The 14,097-nt window shown below is 36.9% G+C and overlaps 1 protein-coding gene across 1 annotated transcript in view; it reads right to left on the minus strand.

Moving 5' to 3' along the window:
- Positions 1-14,097, minus strand: part of POLN (DNA polymerase nu) — a 312,741-nt gene that overhangs the window by 251,709 nt on the left and 46,935 nt on the right. The window contains exons 6-10 of the mRNA XM_027836282.1: positions 10,061-10,123; positions 8,809-8,869; positions 6,643-6,707; positions 3,129-3,212; positions 2,670-2,765 (exon numbers count right to left, since the gene is read on the minus strand). Of these exons, the coding sequence (XP_027692083.1) occupies positions 2,670-2,765; positions 3,129-3,212; positions 6,643-6,707; positions 8,809-8,869; positions 10,061-10,123 (369 nt within the window). The remainder of the gene's footprint in view (positions 1-2,669; positions 2,766-3,128; positions 3,213-6,642; positions 6,708-8,808; positions 8,870-10,060; positions 10,124-14,097) is intronic.

A 14,097-nucleotide genomic window follows, 5' to 3' on the forward strand; every position in this document is an offset into this window, starting at 1 on the left:
AAGTATCTGAGGCTGGATTTGAACTCAGGTTCTCCTGACTCCAGGGCCAGTGCTCTATCCACTAGAATTCCTTCTTAAGGACAATTCCTTAAACCCATATCACACTGGCTGTCATTGATTGGCCAACAATAATCCAAGGCCAAGTCTCACTTGGTCATTGTTTGGGCCCTGATTGGCTCAGAATGAATGTAAATAAGAAATCCTGAGGGTCTTTCCCTCCCAGATTGATTTTTTTTCCAACTTCGTAAAAGAGGCCATTCTCTGCCTCTTTTCTTATCTAGCCTTAATCACTGATTAGGTGTTGCCTTAGTCAAACTGAGACCTGGGAAAGACCTAAGTTTAAAAAGGCCAAGGTCTCCCACTGCATCCAGGGCCATCTCCAGTCATCCTGATCTATATCTTGCCACTGGAACCAGATGGCTCCAGGGGAGAAAGTAAGAAAGGTGACTTTGCACAGCCCTCCCTCACTTAAACCCAAAGTACTTGCATGTCATGGCATCACCTCCCCTGGTCATCTTCCAGAAAGAAGGACAAACAACAATAATGACGACAACAACAACAACAACAACCCCTTCCACTCCTATTGTTTGTGGGAGAATTTAGGAGAGCCAGGTAATGTCCTGTGTTATTCTACCATCCTTCTCAGAATTCTCTCCCAATTACCTCTTAATCACTAAATCCGTTGCCCTCTTCTCATTCCTTATCTTCCTTGATATCCTCATAACTTTTGACCTCATTGACCTTCCTATATCACCCTTTAACTCAACATATTCTCTTCTTATTTGAAGTTGGAAACACTGTTCTTTCTTGGTTCCTATCTTACTTCTCCTTTCCAGTCTCTTTTGCTTACTCATTATCCATATCCTACTACCTAAGTGTGGGCCTTCTTCGAAGTATTATTCTGAGCCCTTTCTTTCTACGTTCTCTCCCTGGATATCTCATCTGCTCCGAAAGATTAAATTATCATTAGGATGCAGCCAACTCCCAAATCTACATATTCAGCCCTAATTTCCTGAACTCTACTCTGACATTACCAGTTTTCTGGTAGACATTGTTACCTGCATGTCCCTTTGGTATCTCAAATTCAATATATTAAAATGGAACTGATTATGTACTTCCCTAAACCTGCCCCTCCTCCAAACTTCCCTGTTTCTATTGAAGGCACTGCTATTCCAGTGCCCTAAATATAATACAAATAGACCAAGATGACAATCTTTCAGTTTTCCCAAGCTCATTCCCCTCACCACTCACAATCAATCAGTCCCCAAGTATCATCATGTCTGTCTTTACATCTCTTTAATCCACCCCTTTCTTATATAGCCAATATCCTATTTCTCAACTTTATCATCTCACACATGGAAATAATATTCTAATTGGTCTCCATACTTCCTGTAATTCCTCTCTCCTTTCCATTCTTCACACAGCTATAAAATAATTATTGTTATTACTCTTTTCAAAAGCCTTCAATAGCTTCCTTTTTCCTTGAGGATAAAGTACAAACTCTCCACTCTTGCATTTGAGGACCTCCACAATCTATTTACCTTTACAATCTTATTTCACATACCACCCTTTCACCACTCCATGTTCCAGTTCAATTGGGCTACCAACCATACTCTTCCACACATTTACACAAGATTTCTCCCCATGCCTGGAAGATATTTCTTTCTTAACTCTACCTCTCAGAATCCTTTTCTTCTTTACAGAGATGTCACCTTCTCCTTGAAACCTTTCCTAATCCTAGATGATATATCCTTATCCAAATTATTTTATTTTACTTATATGTATTATATTTTGTATCTCATTAGAATGTCAACTCTTTGAAGGCAAGAGGTGCCTCAGTTCCTCATCTGTAAAATGAGCTGGAGAAGGAAATGGCAAACTACTCCAGTATCTTTGCCAAGAAAACTCCAAAATGGAGTCATGAAGACTCTAAACACGAACACAACTAAAAGGACTGAACAACACAACAACATCCCTTACAGGACAGGTGTATTATATCCTCATTTCCCATCAGCTGCATTTCTTTTAGACTTCTCCACCATGCCCCTACCCTGGATATTTTCTCCATCCAACCCCACCCCTGCAGATTTCTTTGGTGTGTTATCTTTCTATATCAGATTATAAGGTCTTTGAGGGCAGAGGCTGACTTTCTTTTTATTTGTGCCCCCAATACTTAGAACCATACCTAGAAGTAGTAGGTGTTTAATAAATGTTAATTGACTACTGAGGTGTTTAATAAGTGTTTGATGACCTGAATTGTTGACAGGCTTCAAATCCCCTTATGATTCTCTTCTCCCTCCTCTGGAAGTACTCAAATTTATCAAATATTGCATCTAAAATGTACCCAGAATGGAAACTAATACTGGAGACCGAGACCAAAAAACAGAAAATACAATGAGACTCTTACTTCCCCTGTTCTGGATCCTAAACTTCTACTAATGAAGTTTGAAACACCATTAGTTTAGGCTATTCTTGTCACATTTACAAATCCTATAGTCAACTAAAATCCTCAACATATGTACATATACCTCACTTTTATGGTTGTACAATTAATTTCTTGAACCTAAATGCACCACATTACACTCATTCATGTTAAATTTCATTTTTCTGGATTCTGTGTATCTGGAACAAAAAAGTCAAAAAACACAAAAGCAATTTTCACTTCTCACCGTGGCTTCTGATGTCGATGGATGTTTCTGTAGCCCAGTTTTGGGGACAGTCCTACTTTTGCACAGCATGTGCAACTTTAACTTATCAAATAATACCTGCATAAAAGTGATATTTCAGATTATGAAGATCTTTCAAAATTAAATAAACTAAATATTACTACAACAGTAGCTAATTTATAGTGGTTACAAGAGATGCAAATAATGAAAAAGGAAACCAGCAAAAAGAGAATGCCAGTTGAGAAATTACAAAAATAATTAAATCCTGAATTTTTTTTAAAAAAAGCTTTGAAATAAATGAATTTCAAATATGAAAATTAATAACAGCTACAATTTTCATATCATTAACATGACAAATAGATAAAGTTTATAACATGACAAAAATCTTCTATCTAATTCTTAAGTAAGAAATGTACTTCCCAAGGATACTATTTTGTATAAAGCACAAAGATATAGATTTACCTCTCGAAGCTGATTATTACTAGTAACAAGAAACTGTTCTCCTGCAGCAACATGGGCTTCTTTTTCCAATTCCTTTAAACAAAACTGTAAAAATAATGTGACAAATTGATTTCACTAATAACTTTCTCAGTTTTAAAGAATTTTGTAAGATGACAAGAATCTTAATAGTACAAAATAATCTCCAATCAAAATTCATATTTTTAAAAATCTTTAATTTTTAAAATTTCTTACTTATTTAGGTTTCTCTCTTAAATAGCAACACAGGCTAGAGAAAAATTATTTTGTTGGTTCATGTGCCCCCACCACCAATGTAAACCACAAGCTCTGAATGTCTTATTAGACTGTTTAGTGAGTTAAGTTGGGGACAAAAAAAAGTTACCTGGTAGCTAACTTTATGGGTAGTTAGTCTCCCAGAACTTACCTACCCTGAGCCTTGAAAAAGAGATACACAATCCAATGAGAGATTAGTGTTCAGAGTTTTTCCAGCTTACTAGACTATACCAGGGATAGAATTCCACTAGCATAGTTGTCAAGAACCTAGAGCTCCTCTCAATGCCATAATGAGGCATTACCTTATACACAGATAAACAGAGTCAAGACAAATTTTGGATGTTGTGAAGAACTCTTATTAGTATACTACTCAAAATACCTGGGTTTAAGTCCTACTTACTTACAGTCCATGTGACCTTAGACAAGCTACTTTCCCTGGTACAAAACAAGAAGATTGGTCCAGATGATCACTAGGATCCTTTTCTAACTCTGATATTCTGTAATTCTACAAATTTCACTTAACAAAATAATTTCTCACTACAATAAAGCTAGAAATACCAACAAAGTTAGAAGGTAAAGTCATCAACACAATTCTCAAGCATGTTTGAAAATAATATGATAACGATAATAATAATAATAATTAGTGGTTGTTATCCTTCATTCTTGAATAGGACCAAAATGACATCACACTGTTGGAATCAAGGTACAGTATGTCTGACTGTGGCTGATTAGACCAATACAAGCTCAGAAGGCTCTACCACAAGTTGGGCACAAATAGTTCATATAAACATTTGAAGGGGAGACATCTCCAAATTTGAGTATCTCACGTTTCTTTTGAGCTACCGCAATTCTGCTTTGCTCATAGTGCACAACACCATCTTTGATGCAGGCACACCATGCTGGGTGGTCTTTTGCCAGTGTCTCCCATTTGAAGCAATCAATTCTAAAGTTCTTCAAAGAGACCTTAAGAGTATCCTTGTTCTTCTTCTTCGGACCTCCATATGAGCACTTGCCTTGTATGAGTTCTCCATAAAATAGTCTTTAGGCAAACATGCATTTGGCATTTGAACAATGTGACCAGCCCATTGGAGTTGTGCTCCCTGCAGCAGAGTTTGAACGTTTGGCAGTTCAGCTCAAGAAAGGACTTCAGCGTTCAGTACCTTATCTTGCCAGGTGATCTTCAGAATCTTACTAAGACAAATCAAATGAAAGCAATTCATTTTCCTTGCATGTTGCTGACATATTGTCCAGGTTTCACAGGCATACAATGGCTCCGTACACCTTCGGTTTGGTAGGCAGTCTAATACCTCTTCTCTCCCACTCTTTCTTTCACAGCCTCCTAAACACTAAGCTAGCTCTGGTAATGCATGCATCAACCTCATTGTCTATGTGTACGTCCTTGGAAAGTATGCTGCCAAGACAAGTGAACTTATCCACAGCATTCAAAATTCCTCCATTTGCTCTGATGGTTCCACACATATATGATGTGGTGCTTGCTAGTGGAAAACCTGTGTTTTCTTAGTGCTGTTAGGCCAAAATTGGCACAAACAGCAGGGAATCAATCCATACTTTGTTGTATCCTAGACTCAGAGGCTGCATTGAGTACACAATCATCTCTGAGCAAAAAATCATGTACCAACTCTCCCTCTACTTTTGTCTTGACTTGCAGTCTTTTCAAGTTAAATAATTTGCTGTCATTTTCATTTTCATTGAAGGAGTCTGACAACATTGCTGAAAACATCATGCTAAAAAGCACAGGAGCAAGCACATGGCCCTACTTCACTCCACTGGTGACTGGGAAAGCACAAGAGTATGAGTTCATTATCCTTTACTTGTGTAAGTATGCTGTCATGGACCTGGTATACAATACTGAAGGACTTCTCAAGACAACCAAATTTCACCATAAATTTCCACAAGCCCTCATCACTGACAGTATTAAAGGCCTTGACCAGATTGATGAATGTTGTGTGTAGGCCTCTGTTCTGCTTCTGGCACTTCTCCTGGAGTCATCAGGCAGTAAAGATCATATCAACCATTCCTTGGCCCTTTCTGAAGCCATACTGGCTCTCAGGTAGACGATCATCTTCCAGGTGAAGGATCAGCCAATTAAAGAGGACTCTGGCAAGAATCTTGCCAGTAATGACTAAAAGAGAGACCCCCGCTGTGATTGTCACAGGACAACCTATTTCCTTTACCTTTATTAGAGATGAACAATGGAGGCATCCTCGAACCCCTGGGGGATAAGCACCTCTTGCCATATAGCCTGGAAAATTTCAGTCAGTTTTTGTATGAGCAGTGGACTCCCTGCCTTGTAAACCTGAGCTTTGCCACATGAAAGGAGACTAATGGCATTCAAAACCTCTTTTTCGTTTGGAAGTTCAGCTGGAGAGGGATTAACTTCAACTTGAGGTAAACAGTCAATGGCTTCAGCATTGATTGATGATTGTCTGTTGAGAACATCATGGAAGTGTTCAGATCTTTCTAGAATCTCTCTAGAATCATGTCCTTATCACTAATGTAGTTCAATGTAGTTCATATTTTCACCTCTCTTGCTATGCCAAGCACTTGGCATAGTACCTAGCATATATATGTTGACTGTTGATTGAAGAAAGAAAGATTATTATCAAGAGGAGTGGGGAATGGGAATAAGGGAAGGTTTCATTTAGGAGACAACTTTTGACTTGGGCTTTAAAGATAGGAAGAAAATTGATAAACAGAGAGAAGAAAGAGAAAACGAAAGGTTTGGGTTCTTTTAGGAAGACTTTAATTCCATTTCTAAGCTGATGGAAACCAGTCTCAAATACACTCCACAGATCTTTTTGTTCCACTTTCTTCTTCCTCATTTCACTACTTCCTGCCTTCTTCTTTCCCTTTCCCTGAGGCATGCAGGGTATAACCAAATTCTGTACTACATTGATCATCATTCTCCTATCAACAACAGCAGTAGTGGAGGGAACAAGGTCCTAAGTCTAGTCCTTGCTATTAGACTCAAAGGGCTTTGCTCCAAGTGAGTAGAGGGAAACTCTGCCTCTCGCCTTACTGGGTTGCATGGATCTAAGAGTCCAGAATGGAAGAAGACATTCAAAGGTACCCTGAAATAAGTGGAGATGAGAGGGGAGAAAACCATTCCAGTTTTTTTCTTATTATTTCAAACATAAGGAAGCACAACCTGCAACTGAACAAACCCAATTTTAAATGAAAAATGATCCGAACATAGAAAGTAACCTCAAAAATCCTAACTTACCCCAAGAAGTTTTGATGTTCTCTTCATTTCTTCTTTATTCACTTGAATTTTATGAGTTTCCATCACTGAAATTCACAGAACAAAATAGGTACTATTCATATACATTAACAAATAACTCTTGAAGTAATCAGTTTAACTCAATTTTATAGGCAGGAATGGATCTATACAGGCATATTCCACATATTTAGTTGGCCAAAATCTTCTCACAATAACATCTCTCAAAGTCCTTCACTTGGCCAAGTATCTGACATACTTGTATGGATGGTCACAATCTGAGCTAGTACTTGTGTCTCACTGTTGTCAACTTCCCTGAACGTTAAGCTGTTGATTAAATTGATCCTTAGACTGATGTAATTTAGAAATTGTTGATTAACCTAACATAGTGTTTTCTTCAATCCTAGTGGCCTTAAGGAGGATGGGTATTTCTGTATAAGCATCTATCTTTACAGTCAGTATGTAGGTGCCAATAAGGAATCAGTGGTTAAAAAACTTTCCACCCACCCCCACAGGCACAGTTGCTGAAATTCAGTTCCAGACTATACTCCTCTACATGCACAGTGTGAACAAAAGTAAAGCAGATGAAGGTCAAGGAGGTAGAGAAAGAAAATGAAGCTTTGCAGTAATTCTATAAGAAATAAAGACAGCTCCATTATGCTCCCTAGTGGAAAAGAGGAGCATAAACAGTTGGGGAACAAGGAAAGATAAACTGGACTAATAAGAGTTAATCGTGTATGTTTGAGAGATAGTGTAGGACTTGAAATGAGGAGTTCTGGTTCTGACTCACAGCACGTGAAACAGTAGCCAAGTCATTATACTTTTCCGAGTCTCAATTTCCTCATACGTAAAATGAGAGTAAATAATACTTGTACTACCAACCTTACAAGGTAGTTGCAAAGAAAATATTTTGTAAACTTTATAGAAATTAAACTATTCTTAATGCAAATATAAGAAGATGCCCCTTTCCCTGGCCACAATACAGCAGGACAGTCATAGACCAAGGACGGGGTAGGAAATCTGCAATTTCAACGCCATATGTGGTCCTCTAAGTCCTCAAGTGCAGCCCTTTGACTGAATCCAAACTTCATAGAACAAATCCCCTTAATAAAAGGATTTGTTCTGTAAAATTTGGGCTCAGTCAAAAGGCTACACCCAAGGACCTAGAAGGCTGCATATGGCCTAGGGCCCACAGGTTCCCCACCCCTGACCAAGATAAACATATTGGGGTACTTTTTTTTCCATTTCTGTCAGCTGTCCAAACAAATCAGAGGCTATAAAAGAGAATTATAGATGACAGAATACCAGAACGTGAAGAGATTTTTGAACATAGAAAGTCAAAGTAGGAAGAAAACTTAAAGAATGTCTAGTCTCTATTGTTTTACAGATAAGATAACTGAGGAACACAGGAAGTCTGTTTTCAGTTTCATCAGTATTTAAGATGACCTACTGAAATCATCCTTCCTAATGAAAGGGAGAATTAGATCGAGTAAATTCCACTGACTTCAACAAGCCCTTACTATATGTCAGGCACTATGGCTAGGCATTAGGGACACAATGACAAAAAAGCCCCCAGGGAGCTCACATTCTAATGGGAGAAAACAACATAAAGAGAAATGTAAAATATAAAGAAATAAATACAAAATATATACAAAGCACTTGGGGAGGGGGAAAAACTAATATTTAGGAGACTCAGAAAAGAGCTCTTGTAGGTGGTGGCACTGGAGTTGAGCCTTGAAGGAATCTAGAAATTCCAAGAGGTGGAGGCGAGGAAGGAGAGCATTCCAGGCATGAGGATGGGAGATACAATATCATGGATGAGGAATAGCAAGTAGTCTGGTTTGGCTAGAATGCAGAGTCTATGAGGGAGAATGAGGTATCATTAATTATTCCTGGAAAGATAGGCTGAAGCCAGATTATGACAGATTTTAAACATCAAACAGAGAAGTTTGTATTTTAACCTGCAGGCAACAAGGAATCACTGAAGCTTCTGAGCAGGCAAATGACCTAGTCAAATCTGTGTTTTAGGAATATCAATTTTGCCACAATGTGGAGGATGAACTAGAAAGAAAGGAAGCTGAATGTAAGATCAGTTAAGCAATAATCACAATATAAGTGAGACTTCTGAAGTCTCAGTTGTAAAACTTTTCTCTTTCAATTTTATCTTCTTACCTGCCAAAATGGGTATCAGAGGAAGTTCCAAAGTATAAAATAATTGCCACAGACCACAAACCTGCATTGTAGGAAAAATTCACAAATACATTACTTGCTTTTTTTTTTCTATTAATGTTCTTTAGATAAAGTACAGTAAATGCTGAGAGAGACATTAAGACAGCATTACAGTTATCATTCTAAAGAGAAGTCGCAAACTAAAGGGAATTTCACATTTTAATAACTGGAGCAAACAGTCTAAATACTACATAAGAAATTTCAGCTAAAAAGGAAACCAAATTTCAGTGGTCTTGAGTTCCCCCAAAACAAATTCTCTGACTGTTCATTTCAGTTCTATTTCATTTCAATGTCTCTACTATCAGGATAAGCAAATATATATCAGGGGGAAACTACATCTAAGCAGAACCTTCAGGCAAGGGGTCTATAGAAGGAAAGCTGTTTGTTTTTCAATCCACAGAACAAGGTCAGGCTCTTTCTGAAACCTTTCCTTGGGGATTCCAGGATTTAAATTTAGATCACCATAGCCTACTTATTCAGTGCCAAACCAATCAAACTACCAAAAAATTATTTTATAGAGTTAGATCACCATAGCCTAACATTTTTTGGGTCAGCTGGGTGTCACAGTGGATAGAGTTCCAGGCCTGGAATCAGGAAAATCTGAGTCTGGCCTCAGATACTTACTAGTTGGGCAAGTCTGGGTAAGTCAGTTAACACTGTTTGCCTCTGTTTCCTAATCTGTAAAATAAGCTGGAGAAGGAAATGGCAAACTACTTCAGTACCTTTGCCAAGAAAACCCCAAATGAGGTCATGAAGAATCAGACACAACTGAACAACAACCAAGTCCAAAGTTTAATCTATATTTTCAAAAGACAAAGTTAGGAAATGTTAATTCTCACATTTTATGTCAATGGCAGTATCTGAAATGAAGCAACCTATTAAAAAAATTTCTTTACATTTTAAGCACATGGTAAAGAATAAATTCTAATAGATTTTAGGGCACTAAACATTATTGGGATTCTTTTCTTTCCACAGAAAAAACAACTCATTTATCTTCTAACTTAATATCTTATCATCCCTGCCCCCTCCTTTGTAATAGGACAGGGATGTTACTGTATCTTATATCTTACTATCTTATCATCCTTCACATTCAAAGATATTGTAGGTTATATGTGTTTAAAGGGTAGATACAAAAACAAGCATCTTCTTCACTTTCAACTAAATTAATTAATGATAAAAATAATGAAATTCTTACCTTTAATTTAGAACAAAGATCCACTGTAAGTCTGTAAAGGATCCTCAAATCTGAACACAGGTTCTGATAAAAAAAATATAAAATAAATAGGTAAACTTGACAGCAATTTATCCCAATCTAAAAGGCTATACAAACCTAGAAGACATATTAAAGAAAACATTTTCCTCCACCCGACAAAAAAAAATGGTACTAGCCTAAGAATTTTTCCAAGCATGTCCGCATCACAGCAGCTGTCAATAAAGTCCAGTAACAAAAATGAGAGAGGCAGGGCTCTTGCCAGTCATTGCTCCAGAGTGCAGAGCCTTGCTGCAGCCACAAGGTGATTGTGAGGCAAGGGGAATAGGAGACAGTCAAAATTTTCCCAATGATCAGTCAATAAATATTTATTAAACACTTACTATATGCCAGGCATATAACTAAGCACTGGGGATACAAAAAAGTAAAAATTTAAAAAAAATTGTTTTAAAACAGTCCCTACCCTCAAGGAGCTCACAGTATAATGGGGAAAATAACAAGCAAATACATATATACAAACAAGCTATATACAGGATAAATAAAGTGGAAAAATTAAGAGAAAGAAGGCACCAGAATTAAGAAGGATTAGAAAAGGCTTCCAGTAGAGATTTTAGCTGAGACTTTAAGAAAACCAAGGAAACCAGTAGGCAAAGATGAGGAGGGAGAGTATAACATGCACGGGGGATAGTCAGAGAAAATGTCCAGAGTCTTATTTGTTGAACAACAAGAAAGACAGTGTCACTGGATCAAAAAGTACATGACGGATAGTAAGGTGTAAAGATACTGGAAAGGAAGGAGGGGGGCTAGGTCATGAAGGAATTTGAACAACAAAAAGAGGATTTTGGATTGCATTCTGAAGGTGTTTCTTTCTACGGGAATAGCGAAGATGGATGGGTTTGGAGTTGATAGAGCTCACAATAGATAGCTTCATTTTTTTCTGTAAAACATAAGGCAAGATTCTCAGCTAAGAAAAGAGGGGGAGAGGAAACCACTATGGGATATGCAGTTGAAAATGGAGGTATAGCAGGATTGCCTAGTAGTAGTGAGGGCTCAGTTGAGGTTGTGTAGCATAAATTTGTAGTAGAGCCAGTCAGAATGGCTGCATGATTTTCTTCACTTTTGTTTAGCAGCACATGAGAAGGAGTTAAAGCAGCAAATAAACCTCCAAGACTGAGGTTCAGCAAGACACAATCAGAGAAATGATAAGGCAGTTAAGGACTTAAAAGAGGAGGACAGTGTAGAGTTGAATTGGTTCACCAAGGGATCAAGATGGGGAAAAGAAGAGAGAGTAGCTTGTACAGGGGAGATGGCCTGGGAAAGAACTGGGGAGTAAAAGGCTGTAGGTACAAAGAGTGGAGTTTGGTAAAGGAAGGCAGAGGTGGAGATGGAAAGCCAAAAGCCAACAGATTATGGTTATCCTTATCCTTATCTCGGAAAAGGAGATTTCAGAACTCTTGAATTGGTTATTAATAATTTGTGATTCTTATTTTGAGAACAGATGTTCATATCCTTTGACCACTTATTCATTGGGATATGGTTCTTGGTCTTATATATTTATATTAGTTCCCTAAATATCATGGATTTCAAACCCTTATCAGAGATAATTGATGGAAGATTTTTTTTCTAAATTGACCACTTTCCTTCTTATCCTAGTTACATTGATTTTGCTTATTCAAAAGCTTTTCAATTTCACATAATCAAAATTATTGATTTTATGTTTTATCTCTATCCTTGTTTAGTTAAGAATCCTCCCCCTAGAGATAGCTGTGAAAGGCACATGATAGTTTATTTCTAATATTTTATGGTATGAACTTAACATTTTGGTGGGTTTTTTTTTAATTTTTTATATTCTAGGGTTTCTTAAGTTACATGCCCAATTCACTGATTTGTTCTTTCCCTCTTTTATTGATGAAAGTGTTTAGTGATGTAAAATTTTCCCTAAAGACTGCTTTGATTGCATCCTAAGTTCAGGATTGAATTTATGGCACGACCATCTCACTTACTCATGACAAACTCAGTGTCATCCTCAACTCCCCAGTCTCACTCCGTATGTCCAATCTGTTGCCAAATTCCGTCCTTTCTACCTTCACTTCATCTCTTATATACAACCCTCTCTACTTATTCAGCTACTACACAAGTTCAGGCATTCATTACTTTTCATAGGACTACTACGATACAATATTAATACAGTATAGCATAATACATATATAGTATAATATAGTATTCCTGCCTCATCTCTTCCCACTTCAATTTATGCTTCACTCAGCTGCTGAAGTGATTTTCATAAAATATAGATCTGTCCAAGAGCATTTAAAGGTCTTCACAATGTGGCCCTTTCCTACCTTTCTAGTCTTCTTATACTTTCCTTCTTCTAAGTACTCTATGACCCACCTACAATGAGCTACTTATCATTCCTCGCAAAGGACACTCCATCTTTCTCTGTGATTTTCACTGGCTAGAATATTCTCCCTCTTCACCTCCACCAATTAAGTTTCCCTGGCTTTTTTCAAGACTTGGTTGAAATCTCTTTTTCTGTAGGAGGTCTCTTTCCTGGCCATAGCAGTGGTAGTACCTTTCCCTCTGAGATTGTCTTATATCTTCCAGAGGACAAACAATAAAGCATGTTATTATACACCTCCTAACAAAGAGGGGATAGAGTCAAGGCAAAGAATAAAACATATTTTTTGAACATAGTCAACACAGGAATTTGTTTTGCTTGACCATGCATATGTGTTACATGGTTTTGGTTTGTTTCTTTCCAATAAAAGTGGGAGAGAAAAAAAATTTTAATAAAAAAATTAAATTTGTAAAAAGAGATTGCTTTACAACTGCTCTGTATATATGTATCTTATATGTGCCTAGTTTTATGTTGCATCCCCCATTAGAACATGAGTTCCTCAAAAGCAAAGACCATTTTTGCCTTCCTTTTTATCACTTCGTTTGATGAATTTTTGTATTGTTCCTGTAATTTGTTCTCTGACCCACTATCTCCTTATAATTAGATTATTTAGTCTCTAAGTAATTTTTAATTCTTTCTTAAACAAAATTGTTATTGCATTGTAGTCAGTTAAGCATGTGTTTAATATTTCTGTTTTTTGCATTTCTCTGTAAGGTTTTACGCCTTAATATATGGTAAATTTTTGTAAAGGTTCCATCTATACCGGAAAAATAGGTATACACCTGTTATCACCAGAGATTTATAATAGCTAACATACCTAAAATTCGATCCAGGTCCTTAATTTCTTTCTTGGTTATTGCTTTGTTAAACATTTCTAGGTATAGAAGAGGTACACTGAGAACCTCTACGATTATAGTATTGCTGCCTGTTTCTCCTCATAACTCCTTTGATTTTTGCTTTCAATATTTAGATGTTATGCCATTTGGTGCCTATAAGTTAACGTATTAACATTAATTCATTGTTTATGATATGTTTAAGCATACTGTAGTTTCCATTTGTATATTTTATTTGAATATTTTTTACTGTTGCTTTGTCTGAGATTATGATTGCTAACTCTGCTTTTTTGAGCTTACCTGAAGGATAACAGATTTTGTTCTCCCTCATTTTAACTCTGAGTGAACCTTTCTTTTTCAAATACATTTCTTGTAAACAACTTATTGCTTGATGCTGCTTTCTAATCTATTCTGCTACCTTCATTTTAAGGATGAATTCATCACTTTCACATTCATGGTTATAATTGTTAACTGTTTTGATGTCCCTCCATCCTATCCTATAAGTTTTCTTCTCTTTTTCTTGTCCCTCTCTTCCTGAAGAGGATATTGAGAAAGGAGTATACACGATCATAATGATCTATATTTTACGCAATATGCTACCATTCCATTACTTTTCTTGTCTTCTTATTATCCAGTTCCTGATCACAGATTCTTACTGGTTTTTTTTCTTCCATTTCATCCTCACTTCATATTTCACCCTCTGAAGATGGAGTTTTTTTCTTTAACTAATCCCTCCCTAAAACTACCCTTCCTATTACTCACTTTCCCTGTACCTACTTGATTTCCTATCA

Source organism: Vombatus ursinus, unplaced genomic scaffold, assembly GCF_900497805.2.
Source record: "Vombatus ursinus unplaced genomic scaffold, bare-nosed wombat genome assembly UNPS02014818.1, whole genome shotgun sequence".
Lineage (NCBI taxonomy): Eukaryota > Metazoa > Chordata > Mammalia > Diprotodontia > Vombatidae > Vombatus > Vombatus ursinus.